Consider the following 17,314-nt stretch of genomic DNA (forward strand, 5'->3'; position numbering starts at 1 on the left):
TTATGCTGAGTGAAATAAGTCAATCAGAGAAAGACATGTATCATACAACCTCACTGATATGAGGAATTCTTAATCTCAGGAAACAAACTGAGGGTTGCTGGAGTGGTGGGGGGTGGGAGGGATGGGGTGGCTGGGTGATAGACATTGGGGAGGGTATGTGCTATGGTGAGCGCTGTGAATTGTGCAAGACTGTTGAATCACAGATCTGTACTTCTGAAACAAATAATGCACTATACGTTAAGAAAAAAAAAGAAGAAGATAGCAGGAGGGGAAGAATGAAGGGGAGTAAGTCGGAGGGGGAGACGAACCATGAGAGACGATGGACTCTGAAAAACAAACTGAGGGTTCTAGGGGGGAGGGGGGTGCGGGGATGGGTTAGCCTGGTGATGGGTATTAAAGAGGGCACATTCTGCGTGGAGCACTGGGTGTTATGCACAAACAATGAATCATGGAACACTACATCAAAAACTAATGATCTAATGTATGGTGATTAACATAACAATAAAAAATTAAAAAAAATGTGTTGGTAATTATATTCATAGGTTTATTACCAGCTATTGGGAAGTAGTGTGCTAAATAAAATGAAAGACAACATTCTAAATTTTTGTTTACAACTTCACCTATAGGAAAAAAAAATCTGAAATCTTCAGTGTTCAAATTTTTAAAAATTTTATTTTATTTAAATTCAATTAACATATAGTGTATTATTAGTTTCAGAGGTAGAGTTAACAGTGATTCATCAGTTGTGTATAAACACCCAGTGCTCATTATATTACGTGCCCTCCTCAATGCCCCTCACCCAGTTACTCCATCCCCCACCCCCTCTCTTCCAGCAACCCTCAGTTTGTTTCCTATGGTTGAGTCTCTTATGATTTGTCCAGTGTTCAAAATTTTACATAACTTAGAAGACCAAAACAGACGTTTCTCATCTTGAGGTTACTGTCAAGACCCTCCAAAATTAAGGCAAAAATCACCGACAGTAACCAAACGATGGAAATCCAGTGTATTTAGTACCAAGTTTTCTTCTTTTAGTTTGTTAAGGGATCATTCTTGATTTCCAATCAAAACAAGACTTTAAAAACGGTACTTTTAATGATAACTGAAAATGGGTACTATGCTATGAACTGATTAACTTGAGTTATATTAGTAAGTCTGTCACCAATTTACTGACTTGGATGAATTTGGCCAACTATATCACCTCAGATTTTCCTCAATTATCATGTAAGATCCCTATGTCTCACCAGGTAGTTGTGACATGAGCACCATATGAAACAATTTCAACAACAGAGATAATCTTGGAGATTATCTAAATTCATTTCTCTCATTTTCCTCATATATAGTTAAGGAAACTGTGTCCGGGTCATATAAATAATTAATGATACACTGTTCCTTAGAACCCAAACTCTGCTAGACAAGAAAACAATGTGGGGCACTCACAGAAAAGGAAATTTTACCAACTTACCCACAATAGGACCAGGATTCACTCCGTATTTCACAAGCTGATCCAGAAGATCTTCATTAGTGAGCTCTGTTACATCTAGATCATCTTTATCTTCTAGTCTGGGTTTATCAGTTTTCTTTGTGGCTTTCTGTTAACAAAATCCAGTTATAATTTCCAGTTAAAAAATGTTGACCTACTATATAGGACTGTATACAATAAACACGTAAACTCACCCTCTGTCGATTTATAGCTTTATTAGGCCTTAGCAATTTAATTAAATTAAAAGCAACTCATTATTTGAAGGTATTATAACAAATAACTCATATTTTAAAGGTATTACCATTAAAATGGTCAGTTTTGGCTAGCCTATCTAAAGAAGAGGTGATGGCATAAAAAATTCAAGAGTAAACAGAGTGGGATTAAACATTTTCACCCAGACATTCAGAAATACGATTTACTAATGACCTCTTTTAAAAATCCTTAAAAGTTTAAATTATTCTATGTAAGTTTAAGACTATACCATAAAGATATGTTATATTTAAAAATGATTTCCTTAAACAAGCACATCAGAATTTAAGAAGCCCAAATGAATACAGTGACTTTAGTGGCCAGTTTTTGACCCATGAAAGAAGTCAAACTTTATGGCTATCACCTCTTGACACAGCTTTGTCACCACACTTAGTCCTATGTGGCCGTTTTCTTAGGAAAGGTTAAAGAACGTGGAACAAGCTTTGAGAGAAATTTCAAAGGAATTTTTAAAAAAATAACTTAAGCAATGGGCAGTATTTACTGGAAAAACTATGTAAACTATATAACTTCCAAGGCTAAGCAAGAGAAGAAAGCAGAAGTATGGGTACCTTCTAGGGATGTGGCAGATAGCCTTACAAAATGCCTCAGTAACCCCAGAAAGCATCAGAGAACTGAACAAAAAAATGGCTGTTTAAATAATGGCCACAAATATCAAAGTCAATGTAGGCCCAAACTGCTATTTAAGGCAAACGAGTCGATACTGAATCCTAGAAATATTTTATGCAAAATGGTGAAAACCATAATTGTATGGACTGCTTACTTTCAATGATTCTGAGGGGGGGAAAAGAAATATCAGACATGATTTGGCCATGTGTTAGAATTTCTGTTTTTTAGCCAAATAAAAATTTGAAATATTTTATATAACGCAGGATTATGAGAAATTGTTTTTTAAAGATAACTGCTAATAAGAACAATGACATCAATTCAAGAGAAATCTTTAATACAACTAAAAAATGGCCATGGAAGTTAGTGAGGGTACTTTCAGAAGACTTTAATACATATATTGCACTGAAAAAGGATCAGGCTCAAATCTTTAAGCAACTTACACATTAATGTCAAAATAGTTACCAAGGGTCTAAGAGTTCTATATAGCATAGCCTTGAATTCTTCAGAGAAGAAACTTTTTTAATCAAATAGACCAAATCCTGTGTTAATGACTTACTTGAATTTTCCAAAAGGTTGGAAAGAAAAACTCCCCTGAATAACATAAATACTTTAAATAAAAGAAAATCAGTCAAGTACAGATTACTGGTAGATAATCCCTCCCACCCTAAGAATTTTCAAATTTTATTATCAAGAAAACATCCAAGAATTTTAGTTTCTTACAACAGCCTGAGGTTTTCAAGAAATCTCCTTCTTTGGCACTCATCACATTCCACCTATTTGTAAACATACTTTTTCTTCTCCAGATGGTGAATTCCTTGAGCAATAGTCCCTAAGTCTGGTTATCAGAACTTCAAAACTTTTGGAAAAGTTAACCCCTATTTTAAAATGTCTTACCCCAGTCTGAGTCCTAATCTTGGGCCTGAGAATCTGTATTTTAACGTGTATCTCAGGTGTTTTGGATGCAGCATTTAAGATAGCAGAAAGAAGAGGCACTGTCATATTCATATTGTATCCCAAGCATCTAAAATAAAAAAAAGACTGCCTGACACAAGAGTAGGTATCTGACAGATGTTTTGTTGAGTGAATGAAAGTGCCATCTAGGGAGGAAGAAATAAGTCATTAATTTTTAAAAACCCATTTCTTATTAAGAAATAACAAAAGGCTTGGGGTGCCTGGGTGGCTCAGTGAGTTAAGCATCTGCCTGACTCTTGATTTTGGCTCAGGTTGATCTCAAGGGTTGTGGGATGGAGCCCATCCCCGGCTCCGCACTCAGATTGTCTGCTTCAGATGCTCTCCCTCTGCCCATCCCTGCTCTCTCTCTCTCAAATAAATAAATAATATTTAAAAAAAAAGAAATAACAAAGGCTTATCAAAAAAAAAAAGGCTTATCAACTCAAAGCGGAACCCAACAGTCCTATATTTTCTTAAAACTTAATGAAAGAGGGTGCCTGGGTGGCTCAGTCGTTAAGCGTCTGCCTTCGGCTCAGGTCATGATCCCAGGGTCCTGGGATCGAGCCCCACATCGGGCTCCATCCCAGGGTCCTGGGATCGAGCCCCACATCAGGCTCCCTGCTCAGTGGGAAGCCTGCTTCTCTCTCTCCCACTCCCCCTGCTTGTGTTCCCTCTCTGTCAAATAAATAAAATCTTATAAAAAAAACTTAAGATTACAGCTGTACAAAGAAATCTAAAGAGGCCAATAAACTAGCTTAAGTCAAAAAAAAGCAGGAATTCAGCCATCAAAAGGAATGAGATCTTGCCATTTTCAACTGACGTGGATGGAACTGGAGGGTGTTATCCTCAGTGAAATAAGTCAATGAGAGAAAGACAAGTATCATATGACCTCACTGATATAAGGAATTCTTAATCTCAGGAAACAAACTGAGGGTTGCTGGAGTGGCGGTGGGGTGGGAGGGATGGGGTGGCTGGGTGATAGACACTGGGGAGGGTATGTGCTATGGTGAGTGCTGTGAATTATGCAAGACTGTTGAATCACAGACCTGTACCTCTGAAACAAATAATGCACTATATGTTAAGAAAAAAAAAAAGAAGATAGCAGGAGGGGAAGAATGAAGGGGGGGGAAATCGGAGGGGGAGACGAACCATGAGAGACGATGGACTCTGAATAACAAACTGAGGGTTATAGAGGGGAGGGGCGTGGGGGATGGGTTAGCCTGGTGATGGGTATTAAAGAGGGCACGTTCTGCGTGGAGCACTGGGTGTTATACGCAAATAATGAATCATGGAACACTACATCAAAAGCTAGTGATATAATGTATGGCGATTAACATAACAATAAAAAATTTAATGAAAAAATGAAAAAAAAGAGCAGAAATTCATAACAAGTTACCTGATTTTTATCTTTAATTTGCAGGGAGAAAAATTCCAGAAATTTAATGCTATTTTTATGAAATATTAAATTTAATAGGAATACAAACTGGGAGACAGGTAGTGTCTTACCAATAATTATCAAGCCAGCAGTTTCAATCAGGAAAAAGGAACCATTACTTGCACTGATTTCTGCATCCAGAGTTTCATTCCTTTGAGTAAATCAAAGGATCTTAGTTTCATTTGGTCAAAAAATACCAGGTACCTACTATGTGCCAGGCACTGTTTGCTCTCCAGTTTCTTCCCAACTACCAGATGATCTCTAGTGTCTTTTTCAACTTTAAAATCCAACAGTTCTTTGATAATATCACCTATGAGCTACTATTATTTACTACTTCTTAAAACTTTAAGTAGGGTCCACGACCAACGTAGGGCTTAAACTCACAACCCTGAGATTTGAGTTGCATGCTCTACTGACTGAGCCAGCCAAGCGCCCCCAGCTACTCTTATTTTTAAATTTCCACCACTAGTAGCAAGATGCAGTACAACAATAATTAATATAAAATAGATTCTACTGAGCACTTAGTATATATCAAGTTGTGTTCTGGATAACTTCCTACATATATTAACAGAATCCTAAAAATCCTATGAGACAGATACTAACAACCCCATTTTAGGAGAGGAAACTGAAGACCAAAGTTGCAGAGCTAACTCCAGCAATACAGTAACATTTGAACAGACTTTATGCCTGTATCACTTTCAAAACTTACCTCATCCAATTCTGAAAAAAATATTATGGTAACATTGTATTGCTCTGGAACTAAATAAACACAAAAAAATTCAGAAATCCCATGTTGTAATAGGTATCAACTGCTGAGCACTAGACACCTTAACAAATGCAACCTTTAATAATCCTCAATTAAGTAGCTACTAGTAGTTACTAGATTATTCTTATTTTCCAGATGAAAACTGGGCATCTGATAGACAATGTTTATTGTTCAAAGTCATCCGAATAAGCGGCAGACTCGGAATTTTAATCTCTACTGTAGAATGCTCTGATTCAAAAGTCTCTACACTTAACACCTTACTGTAGAGTATGGCAGTCAATTTATGATTTAACTCACCATCGCTAACATACTTTTTACTGTTCTGTTCCATGTCTTTAAATATTTCCTGTTAAAAATTCATGATCCACTAGATGAGACCATTCAAGAATGCTATGCTCCATTGGATTCCAAATAGCTATACCTGCTCTTTGTACCTTGGAATGATGTAAAGCTGATCGCCAACTTTGTGACTTTATTTTTGTGTCAACAATCTAGTTAATTTCAACACCAAAAGCACTGGTGTCATCAAGATGCATTAAATAAGAGCTTAGAAACAAGAGAACTGAAAACCAAAACCAAATTTTGAACATGCAAATACGTTTGTCACATCACACCAAATGAATCTAAGAGACCGTGGCCATGGCTAAATGGAAAGTTTCTGCTTTAATTAAATATACTCCTCATAAACCCATGTTTAAATAGAAGGTATATGTTCTGTCCTTGGCCAATCCACAGTAATGTTTGTTTTAAAATGCTAAAAATGTACCACTTAAAAAAATCTGCCTTATCTACAACTCTCAAACATCATTTGACTTTCTGCTAGATTATATTCTTTAAGAAATGTGACATTATTTTACATATGGTGCTAACAATAGCCACAACATAAAATATTGTACACATAAGAGTAATGTGCCATGGAGAATAATTTTATCGATTATTATAAATGCCCTAAGGCTCTTTTCCTGTAAATTCAAGATTATTTTTCCTATGCCTGACAAAGTCTATCATATTCCTAAATTCAATTATAAGTCACTTTTACTTAATGTGCTTTAAAACAGAAAATGATGCTACCGCCCAACTGCCACTATTAATTTTTTCAAATTGTTGACACCATTGAGCCTGGCATTTGAGTTTTAAAAATTCAAGGCAGGTAAGACTTGAATCTATGGCTATCAAATAGTTTTTCTTAATATGGATTAAAATATTAAATGAGATATAAAGGGCTTAACATGCCACTGGACATTGCAGATTCTCTTAAAATATTAATTCCTTTCACCCGAACTTATTTGCATGGTGCTGATCAACTTTGCTAACATGGGAAATTTGAGATGAAATGTGTAACAAACACGATCAATTAACGTACAAAAAAAATCCAACAAATTATATAATCATGGTAGTGGGCAGGGTCTGCAGAAATCAATCTCCAGGAGTTACCAGCACTTGGTAGAAATTCAAAAATGTTGGATAACTGAACTTCAATTTTTACACCTCCAAGAACACAGAGTAGATTGTGACATACTTTTTTTTTAAATTGAAGTATAGTTAACATACAATGTTATATTAGTTGGGACATACTCTTTTAAAAAAATTTTCTGAAGGAAAAACATCAAAACCAAGGTGGTTTCTGTTGAAAACGAATCATAAAAGTAAGTTAAGAATGACCAATCCTATTATAAACACAACCAAGTAGTTCCATGGCTCAAGAATAATACATTTACACAGAAGACAATATAGGTTTCTACAGAAGACTCTCTTTTTTCAAGTGTGCTGATTTAAATGGAGAAGATTTCATTCCCACCAAAATCTTTACTAAAATCGTTTGAATATTTTTTCCAGAGGGGTTGGGAAAAAGCAGATAACGGATATGCTTTACTTTCTCTTTTTTAAGAAACCTCTTAAATTTCTCTTTATTATGGAGAAGTAAATTGGCTTTCTTCAAATCCACAAAGACATCAGAAACAATAAAGTGCAGTGGTATTTAACACAAATATTTGACACTCCTATTTGCCAGGCGCGGACTTAAGACATTAAGATTTTGAATTTCTCTAAAGCTCAGGCTAAGATTTTCAGTTAAATCTACATTATTACATCTTTCTTTCATTTCCACCTGGTAGTCCAGAAAAACACAGATAGATTTTTTAAAAACTAACAACACAACTTTGAAAGACGCAGTACTTCTGAGTTACCAAAACTCAACAACTCTAAACTCCACAAAGTCTTACAAAGCAACGTATATTACATCCAATCACTAGTTTTAACTAGTCTGTCATGATTTGAAATCTGAGAAGTAGGCAGTTCACGCCAACAAAACAGCATATAAAAACCCACAGAACAAAAACTAAACTATTCTCAAACAGAATACGCATCTGGTAGAACCAATCTGAGATTTAACTAGGATTAGATATTCCAAATTGCAATCATTGATACGTCAGAATGTCAAGAAATGAGTTCCGAAATCTCTCCTTTTCTTACGCAAAATTTACCAAAAAGGGGGGAAAAAAACACCCAAAACCCAAACCCTCTGTAACTAGAATTTCCAATTATTTCAGCGTATAGGATAACCGCTTAAAGATGTTATTTTAAGGGCTCACTTTAAATTAGAACATTGCCCCGCCAAAAGATGGCTTGTTGCTGGAAAACTTAAACAAGAAAAACAAACGGTTCAAAAAGCCCTCCATATGCAAAACCATAAAAAGGCGGGAATTTCTTTATTTCAAATTTTGGTTAGAAATTAGTATGTCACAAATTGCCCTCCAGGGAGCGCTCTGAGACTCGATTACTAGTCATTTCAGTTAATAAAGCGGGAAAACGCTCGAACGTAACCTACTGCAGTTTCAGGCTGACCCTCCTCAAAAGGCTTTCGAATCGGGCACGGAAGTCCCCGTCGAAATACCCACTCCCGACGGTCAAGGAACACCGAGCTATCCGCGAGCCACAGAACAGCAAACGCCAACTTCACACCTTCAAGACACACAACCGCTAGTCTGCGGCCCCAACTTCGCGACTCTCCCCTCCAGCGGCCTCCCTCTCCAGAGCCTGCAAGCCCGCGGCGAAGGAGCAGAATCCTGCGTCCGCAGACCCACAGGCCAGCCTCCCGGTCCGGCGCGGGGACAGCCCCGCCGCCGAGGAGGCCCGAGGGGGCGCCAAGGAGGGAGGGCTGCGACCGCGCGCGGGGCGGGAGGGGTAGGGGCGACAACCGCCAACCGCCCGCCTTTGTGGCCCCGGCCGGACGTCCTTACCCTGCCGACTGCGGCCCGGCTGCGGCCTGAGACGGCGGCCCCGGAGCCGAGGACCGGGGTGGGCTCGCGCTCCTCGTCGCTGGAGAAGTCCGGGGGCCCCTTGCTGTTGGCGCCGGCGGCGAGCGGCGGCCGGTTGCGCGCCGTGAGGTGCTGCAGGTAGAGCTGCACGTATACGTCTTTGCGCTGCTCCCCGATCGGGAGCGTCACATTGTTGGCGACCAACTCACTCTTCAACTTCTCTTTCGTCAGGACCGAGGGGTCTTCCAGGAACTCCGGCATCTCCGCGGCGAATCCCCTTCCCCGCAGACCTCACACCCGCAGCTCACGCCGGCGCGCTCGCTCTTTGCCCGGGGTGGGGGGGGACCGCGCTGCCGCCTTCGAGCCTCACGGCTCCCGCCCAGGAGGAGCGCCGCGGAGCAAAGCAAAAACTCGCACACACAAAGCAAAGCAAAAGCCGGACACAAAAGCCCCCCAAGCACAAGTGCGGACCAAGTGCGGGCAAGATAGGAGCCTCCACCAACCCCAACCCACACACTACACAAGCAAGGAGAGAGCAGCCTGTTTCGCCCATGCCCCAAGAACGCGCGCCGCCATTGGTCCGCGGTGGGAGGAAACTGGGCAGTGATTGGTAGGAGCCCTCGCGCGGGTTCCATTAGCCGCTGCACCGTGCGAGAGGTTGTAGAAACGCAGTTTAAAAGCCGCTCGGGCGGGATCCTGGGCGACTGGTTTGTTTCTGTTTCCCTTTTCTCCACTCTTCCCCTAAGACGCCGATAAGGGACAAATCGTACTACTTGTGTGTGCGGTTTCCAACCCCCCCCCCCCCCCCCCGCCCTGCTTGAGAAGAAGCTTTCCTCTCTGGGGTCGATCGCCTTCGAACGGGTCGAATTTCACGCCTGCTGCGAGGACCCTGGGCTGGGCCTTTCTCAATCGTAGGATACTGATTTACCGAAGAATGACCACAGTCTTTCCTTCCCCAAACGCTCCCCATGAAGGGAAAGAAGAGGAGCAAGGCGTGCCTGTCGGCGCTCATCTTCCTTGATTTGGTTTACCTGGGGGGTGGAAAGGGGGAGAGCAAGCAGTTAAATCCCTCTCTGCTTGCGAACGCTTCTTTTGTTCCTGAAATTCAGGAAAAGCCAGACTTCGACTCTTGGGCACTTTAAAATGCCCCTGAATTTGTGACAAAATTGTATCGTCAGATATTCCATTCGTTTCTTACCCTACAGGTTGGGACGTTTCTGAATTATTTCATTTTGAACATTGGGGCACAACTGCATATTTTTGAGAGCATCCCTGGGTTAGTCTTACATAAGTATCTTTCCATAACTTAATCACATCTAATGTTTATACAACAGGATGGAGCAAAACGTTTAGGAATGCTTTAATGGGCAACTTAAGGTAACTGAGATGGTGCGTACCTAGATATCAATCATAGAATAGACTGGTGACCTATAATCAGGCTGGGAACCCTAATCAAACCTATATTACTGATCCAAATTAAAAAGTCTCAGAAATGTAATAAGATTAAAATGTCTTCCTGAAAACAAATAACACTGATGACGAATATTTGTGTTTCTTAACGAATATATATATATATATATATGTTCCAAGATGCTTTCCTCCAAGAAACAAAAGAAACTGACCTTGCATTTAGGGAACTTTAATCATTTCCCCAAAATTCTGACCTCCAAACTTTTATAAGCTGCTTAAATTTTTTAAAAAATGTTTATCTGATTTCTGCATGGTTGTTTAGGTTTGAGGAAATTTTTTAAAAATGCCTTCACTAAAAATGTTCCCTATGAGTTAAGTCATTTTATTTTGTTCAAACTGAGGAGACACTATTTAATGATGGATTCTTTTTCTAGGGGCAATTTTATATTTAAATTATTTTCTAAAACTCAGTATTACATATATTTAAGCAATAGTAATAAGCTAGTAGTGCAAATTAAAAATTGTACTTTAAGTAGCAAATTGTTTTGTACATTTTTAGGATGCCTTGTGAAAGTTACCTCATTTTTCTCCCCACAGCTTCCCTGGGCGCATAGCCAATTGCTTTTATCTTCATGGGGTAACTGAGCTGAGAGGCAAAGGACCATGATTTTGCACCACAAATGTAATTAATACATGTGGGATAGTCCCAGTCTGCATAATCTTGGCAAGACCACAGTTGATGGGTCTATGCTACTCTATTTGAATTAGCAAGTTGAAGAATTTGGCTCCCGCCTGACTGTACTAACAGTTTTTAAGAGGTAGGTTTTGATGCTGTATCTGAAAGGGGTCATAGTTACCAGGACTATATATGATCTGACCAGGTTGGGTACATAGAAGGGTCTCCGGGCTCTGACAGCTGCCCTATGGTCTGAGGTTACCTGAGCAGCCTGGTCCCTGAAATGGATCCTTAAAGAAGGAGACATCACTGGTACCTGAGGATAATATTCTACCTAAATTTGATGTGAGTAGAATACAATGATGAAGTCACAGAATCACCCAAGGATAGTGCAATGACTTTTTTGAAAGGGCCCTTGCACCAGATATTTTTCCATTTTCCAGGCCGTTTAATTTTTAAAGACAGTACTTCATCCTACTTTTTAACCACACGCTAAAAAAAATCACCTGTTGAGTTTGCAAGGTATTTGCTTGTTTTTGCAAGTTGTTTTAAATAGACAGTATGGGGCACCTGTGTGGCTCGGTTGGTTAAGCGTCCAACTTCTGATTTCAGCTCAGGTCATGGTCTCAGGGTCGTGAGATTGAGCCCCACGTGGGACTCTGAGCTCAGCATGGAGTCTGCTTGTCTCTCTCCGTCTGCTTCTCCCCATCCCCACTCTCCCTCTCTCAAATAAATAAATAAAATCTTTAAAATAAAAGACAAGTACTATGCCCTACAGGCCAACAGTAAAGATAATATAATTCACAAAGAACTGCATTCTAGATCCTTGAAGTGAATATTCCTTGAGCAAAAACATTTTCATTCCCTTTCATTAATTGTCTCTCCTTTTCTTAGACACTATCAACTGGAGGTTACTTGCAGATTCTACATTTCTCAGGAGACATGGTTGATGTCATAAGCTATCAGACAGTGAGATTGCCTTTCTACCTCATCCATAAAGTCATGACTTACCCAATTCAGACTTGGAATTGTCCTAGATGCATCCAGCTATATCCCCAGCACTATTAATTTTTAGTGATGAAGGTAATTTTTGCTTTTAACTCTGCTGTAGAGCTCCTAAGTAGGAGTTATTTTTTACCCTCATACTCTGTGTACCTTAAGTCCTAGAGGTTGGGCTACAGAATTTGGGTGGCTTCTTTGTTCCTGATTAATACTTCAAAACTATTCTCCTCTTTCCTCCTTCAGAAACATTTGAAGTTCATATCATCTAGCTAAATCACCCTTTATCATCTTTATCATTTATCAACTTTCTGGCCACTCTCCCTCAGATATTATAGGCTGTTTTTCTTTGCTCTAGGTTTCCCCACCATTCCTGTCTATATTTTGTGTGAATTTAACATTCTTATAGATGGCCCATGCAACACCAGCATTTTATTTTTATTTTTTTTAAGTTTATTTATTTGGGGCGCCTGGGTGGCTCAGTTGTTAAGCTTCTGCCTTTGCCTCAGGTCATGATCTGAGGGTCCTGGGATTCAGCCCCACATGGGGCTCCCCGCTCAGCGGGAAGCCTGCTTCTCCCTCTCCCACTCCCCCTGCTTGTGTTCCCTCTCTCGCTGTGTCTCTCTCTGTCAAATAAATAAATAAAATCTTAAAAAAGAAATAAAGTTTATTTATTTAAGTAATCTCTACACCCAACATGGGGCTCAAACTCATGAACCCTGAGATCAAAAGTCACATGTTCTTCCAACTGAGACAGCCAGGCACCCTCAGCACTTGGCCTTTTAGATTTTTTACCTCTTCATCTCCAACAACTTGTTCCTTTATTCCATATCATCCATCCACTCCAAGTGGTGAGACTTTGAACCTTGTCATCAATAACTGTTTTGCCTTCTAAATCTCAATTTCAAGCGTCCCAATTGTCAATCACTAGCCTTTTTCCTCAGCTCATTTATTATACTCTCACTGAACTATTAACACCTCCAATCCATTAAGCCCAACACTTAAAAAAACTATTAATATGATTCTGACATAAACACTTCCAACTCATCCAACTTAGATTCCTCAATTAATCCTTGTAATTGCTCTTTTGCAGACATTTTCAATTCTCTTACCCCAATGTGTCTATCTTTTTTACTTGGAGGAACCTCCAGGTAGAAACTTAGTCTTGTTTGGACTGAACCCTACTGAAACAAACTTTTCCATTCCATTGCTGGTATCCAAGTAGCAAAGATTGCTATAGAAAAATCATATGACAGGGCTGACTGGTTTTAATTCATGACCTCAGACCTCATGGGAGCACTTCATACTGGCTGGCAAAACTATTCGTTCACTGGATTAACCATTCACACCTTGGCTTCTCTACTCAAATCTTTCACATCCTTTCCCCCCTACCTGTCCCCATTTTCAGCTGGTGAACTTGCATCATACTTGAGAAACTGGAAACCATCTGCAGGGAATGCCTCAACTTAAGAAGGTCATTTCTGTGCTCATTTGCTCTTGCATCTTTTTTGTTTCAATGGAAAACAGAGAACACTCCTATCAGAAAGAACTCTACCCCTTGTACTCTGGATTTCATCCTTCTCTCCTGCTCAAGGATTTTTTGAGTCATCATCTGTGAAATTTCTTAAATCTTTTTTTCTTTTTTTTTTTAGTTTTAAGTAGGCTCCATGCCCAGCATAGTGCTCGAACTCATGACCCTAAAATCAAGAGTTACATGCTCTACTGCCCTGTGAAATTTCTTAATTGAAAAAAAAAGACTTGGCATTTTATTTTGTTATATTCATACAAATAAAAATTTTAAAAATTACCTTTTATGTTGAAACAGGTATTAGGTTTTATTTATTTAGGTTTTAGGTTTAAAAAAAATTTTAAATGTTTCAGCATTGATACCACAGACCTTGGGAAACAGTGAAAAGATACTCCTATGTGAAGCTACAGCTTAAAAAAATAAATCAATGGAATGACTTTGTCAGAAAACTGTTCTGAAACTTTTTTTTTCCATATCACTTGGATAACTGCCTTCATTTTCCTTTTTGAAGTTTTTAATGTTATTAACATATAGCTGACTTGTTTTTCCTTATTCCGTTTTGCATAGAGCTTGGTTGTGAATTTAAAGGTGTCACATCAAACAAAGCAGATGACCAAATACTACATGGTGGTCATAAAAGTCATGTCCTTGACATTTTTCTTAAGAATATGAAAGGATTTTCACAATAAAGCATTAAGTAAAAATAAGTCGAAAAGAATAGAGAACCATATTAGAGTAAGATCTCAGTTCTGTAAAGAACAGTGTTTATGGATATGTGTTTATTTAAAATATATACAAAGAAAAAAGACTAGAAATGTTTGTAGTAATTTTGTTTAGGTGGTGGGGAACAAGTAATTTTTATTTTCTTATTTTTTCTGTATTTATCAAGATTTCTACAATGACCACATGCTTTTATAAATATAACTACCTTTCTTTTGGAATTAGTGTGAAAAATTGGGAAATCACTTGGCTTATCAGAATTCAGTCTTTCAGTTTTATATTTCCAAAGGCTCCATTTTATCAGCTCATCAGTCTTAGGTAACTGATTAAAAATAATCTCAAAAGAGAAACCTAGTTTATTAAACAGGTGAAATAAATGCTCAGAGCATTCGATAGTAGTGGATAAATCCACTTGGAAGAATAATGCCTGGAAAGTTTTCAGAGGAAAAGAGCAAAATCACAGATCTGTTGGGTGGGAATTCAAATATGGATCTATATTTCAGAGCCTCTTTCCTGACATCATTCCTACATAATGGTTGTAGAAGTTAAAGTTAAAATGAAGTATTGGATTTCAAATTGTTTCAAAGTTATAGGAAGCCAGCAAATGGGCTATTCTAGGAAAGTACAGATGTCCAAACTTGGAAAGAAGCTGGAACCTGTGAAGTAACAGTTTTAGAGCTGCAGCAGTATAAATAATGACATGTATATATACTATATATATACTGCTTTACAACATTTTTATGTATATCTCATTTGATTCTTTTTAAAAAAAATTTTTTTTGAGTATAGTTGACACACAATATTACATGAGTTTCAGGTGTACAACATAGTGACTCAACTTCTCTTATATGTTATGCTATGTCACCACAAGTGTAGCTACCATCTGTCACCATACAATGCTGTTATAGTATCATTGACAATATTCCCTATGCTGTGCCTTGTTTGATTCTCTTAACAACCCTGTCAGGTTAAGTGGGACCTCCAGTCGTTCTCAAACTTTAGCTGGCCATCAGAATCACTTGGAAGGCCTGGTTAAAACTCTGATTGTTAGGCCCCATCCCCAGAAAGAATTCTGAGTCTGTAGGTATGGGGTGGGACCTGAATATTTGCATTTCTAACTTGTTCGTAGGGTACTGGTCTGGAAACAACAGCTCAAGGCCATTTTATTTATTTATTTTTTACATTCTTTGTAAAGCCAGAGCTGACCTTGTCATAGTCTTGAATAATAGCTTTGCTTTGCCCTCAGAATAAAATTCAAATTAGGAGGTCCTGACTGATCTGACTCCTGTTTTACCTCAATAGCTTTCTCTCTCTCATTTCCTCTCCAGCCATGCTGGAGAACTAGCAGTTCTCCAAAGAAGCTGTATTAGTTTGCTAGGGCTGCTATCACAAAATGATTAACAAGGTAACATTACCTGCTCTGCCTCACAAGAGTATGATTTTGTACAAATGAGATAACATGCTTGGTCCAAGCTAAGATCAAGTGAGTATTTTTACAGAGATATGCTATACATGCAAAGGTTGCCGGGGGAGAAGGGACATTAACTTTTGTTATGGGTGGAATTGTGGCCCCTCACAATTCATATGTTGAAGCCCTAACCCCCAGTACTTCAAAATGTGACTATATTTGGAGATAAGGACTTTTAGGAGGTAATTAAGTTAAAATGAGGCCATTAGAGTGGGCCTTAATCTAAACTGACTGGTTTCCTTATAAAAGGAAACTTGGACAACAGCAGAGATGTGCACATACAGAGGAATGACCATGTGAGGATACAGTAAGAAGGTGGCCACCTATAAGCCAAGGACAGGTCTCAGAAGAAACAAACCCTGCTGTCACTTGGATCTTGAACGTCTAGGCTCCGGAACTAAATTTCTTGCTTAAGCCTCCCAGTCTGTGATCTTTTGCTATGGTAGCCCTAGCAAATGAATATAAACCACTACTTTTATAATTGAAGAAATCAGACCCCAGGAATATTAAGTGAAAGTGCTTGACTCATGGAAGGCATTCATATATTGTCTACTGGATAAATAAATGCCTTAAAGCAACATAGTAAACTTTTATTTTTGAAGATTCTCCTTTATGAGGCCTTCTTGAGCTACCCAAGGCAGAGTTAATGTCCTATTTTAGCATCTACATACCACTCTTCATGTTACTTTCATGGCACTTAGCCCAACATATTATGGTATTTGTTTACTCAGTGTACCCCTCAGTGCTGAGCACAGTATTAGGCTCATCATAGTTGGTGGTTCGTATCTGTTGAAATGGATGGTCTAATCTCAATCCACCCAAGTAGGAGAAAGAACAAACTACACAAAGTGAAAATATAATGTCCAGCTATACTCCTGTATTAGGTTAAATCATATGAAATTAGTACTTGATATTTTCAAAACAGCAGAAAAACTCAAGGACTTTTATGGAACATAGCCAATAAAGATCTAAAAATATTTCTCATCATCTTGCTATTCATTTTTTGTACAACAAATGTTTGACACATGCCTGTCAGGCCCTATTCAGTACTAAGAGTCCTGGAGCTCGAAAAGGTGACTAAGCTTTGCTCCCTATTAAAGAGATTAATTGAAAGTAGTATCTGACTTGTCCCCATTCACATGAATTGATGAAAATATAAAGGGGGCATTGATATATCACTTAGGTCCAATGGCTTCTAACATGTTCTTTCAACAAATTTCCCACCTTTTTAATAAAACATTTGGCAAAGACAAGGATATGTTGTAAGTTAGTTTGTTTGAAAACTTGGGTGACCCTTAGAGACTGTAAGAGTGGGATACTAATCACATGTTCTAAGATCGTTTATTGGCACACAGGCTAGGACGTGCACACTGCAACAACATTCAGTTAGAAATTTTACTGTGGTCCTTGCTTTCAAAACGGTCTGGGAAAACAGCTTGTACATTTCTTGTTAAGGACAGTTGGACTGATAGGCCCACTAGGGTACAGTAGTTAATAGTCACTTTACTAGTGATATGCACTTTTTACTTTAATGACAGAAAACTCACTGTACAAAGCCAAACAGTACAAAACGATCAACGTTAAGACTACGATATAAAGTCAGCCTTGTCTTTTTGCACACTAAGGCTCACTAGGATTACATTTGAAGAAGGAAGATTTAATCCTAAAAGGCGTTTTCAAAAAAGGCGGGAATACTCCTAGATCTCTAGAAAAGAGTGTTTTAAAAAAAGAGAGTCTACAAAAGCCCA

General features: G+C 38.7%; 1 protein-coding gene and 1 long non-coding RNA gene across 6 annotated transcripts in view; one reads left to right on the top strand and one right to left on the bottom strand.

Annotated features, from left to right (window-relative positions):
• TMPO (thymopoietin) overlaps window positions 1–9,301 on the bottom strand; it is a 28,443-nt gene extending 19,142 nt beyond the window's left edge. For all 5 annotated transcript variants that reach the window (XM_027592662.2, XM_027592661.2, XM_027592660.2 and 2 more), the window contains exons 1-2: window positions 8,748–9,301; window positions 1,463–1,589 (exon numbers count right to left, since the gene is read on the bottom strand). In XM_027592662.2, coding sequence (XP_027448463.1) covers window positions 1,463–1,589; window positions 8,748–9,026 — 406 coding nt within the window. In that variant the 5' untranslated portion in view covers window positions 9,027–9,301. The remainder of the gene's footprint in view (window positions 1–1,462; window positions 1,590–8,747) is intronic.
• Window positions 9,302–10,095: 794 nt separating this feature from the next.
• LOC118357330 lies at window positions 10,096–12,027 on the top strand. The gene is made up of 3 exons (XR_004820282.1): window positions 10,096–10,154; window positions 10,773–10,993; window positions 11,746–12,027. It is a non-coding gene; the product is annotated as an uncharacterized LOC118357330 (long non-coding RNA).
• The last annotated feature ends 5,287 nt before the right edge of the window (window positions 12,028–17,314 follow it).

Source organism: Zalophus californianus, chromosome 9, assembly GCF_009762305.2.
Source record: "Zalophus californianus isolate mZalCal1 chromosome 9, mZalCal1.pri.v2, whole genome shotgun sequence".
In the NCBI taxonomy this organism is placed as follows: Eukaryota; Metazoa; Chordata; class Mammalia; order Carnivora; family Otariidae; genus Zalophus; species Zalophus californianus.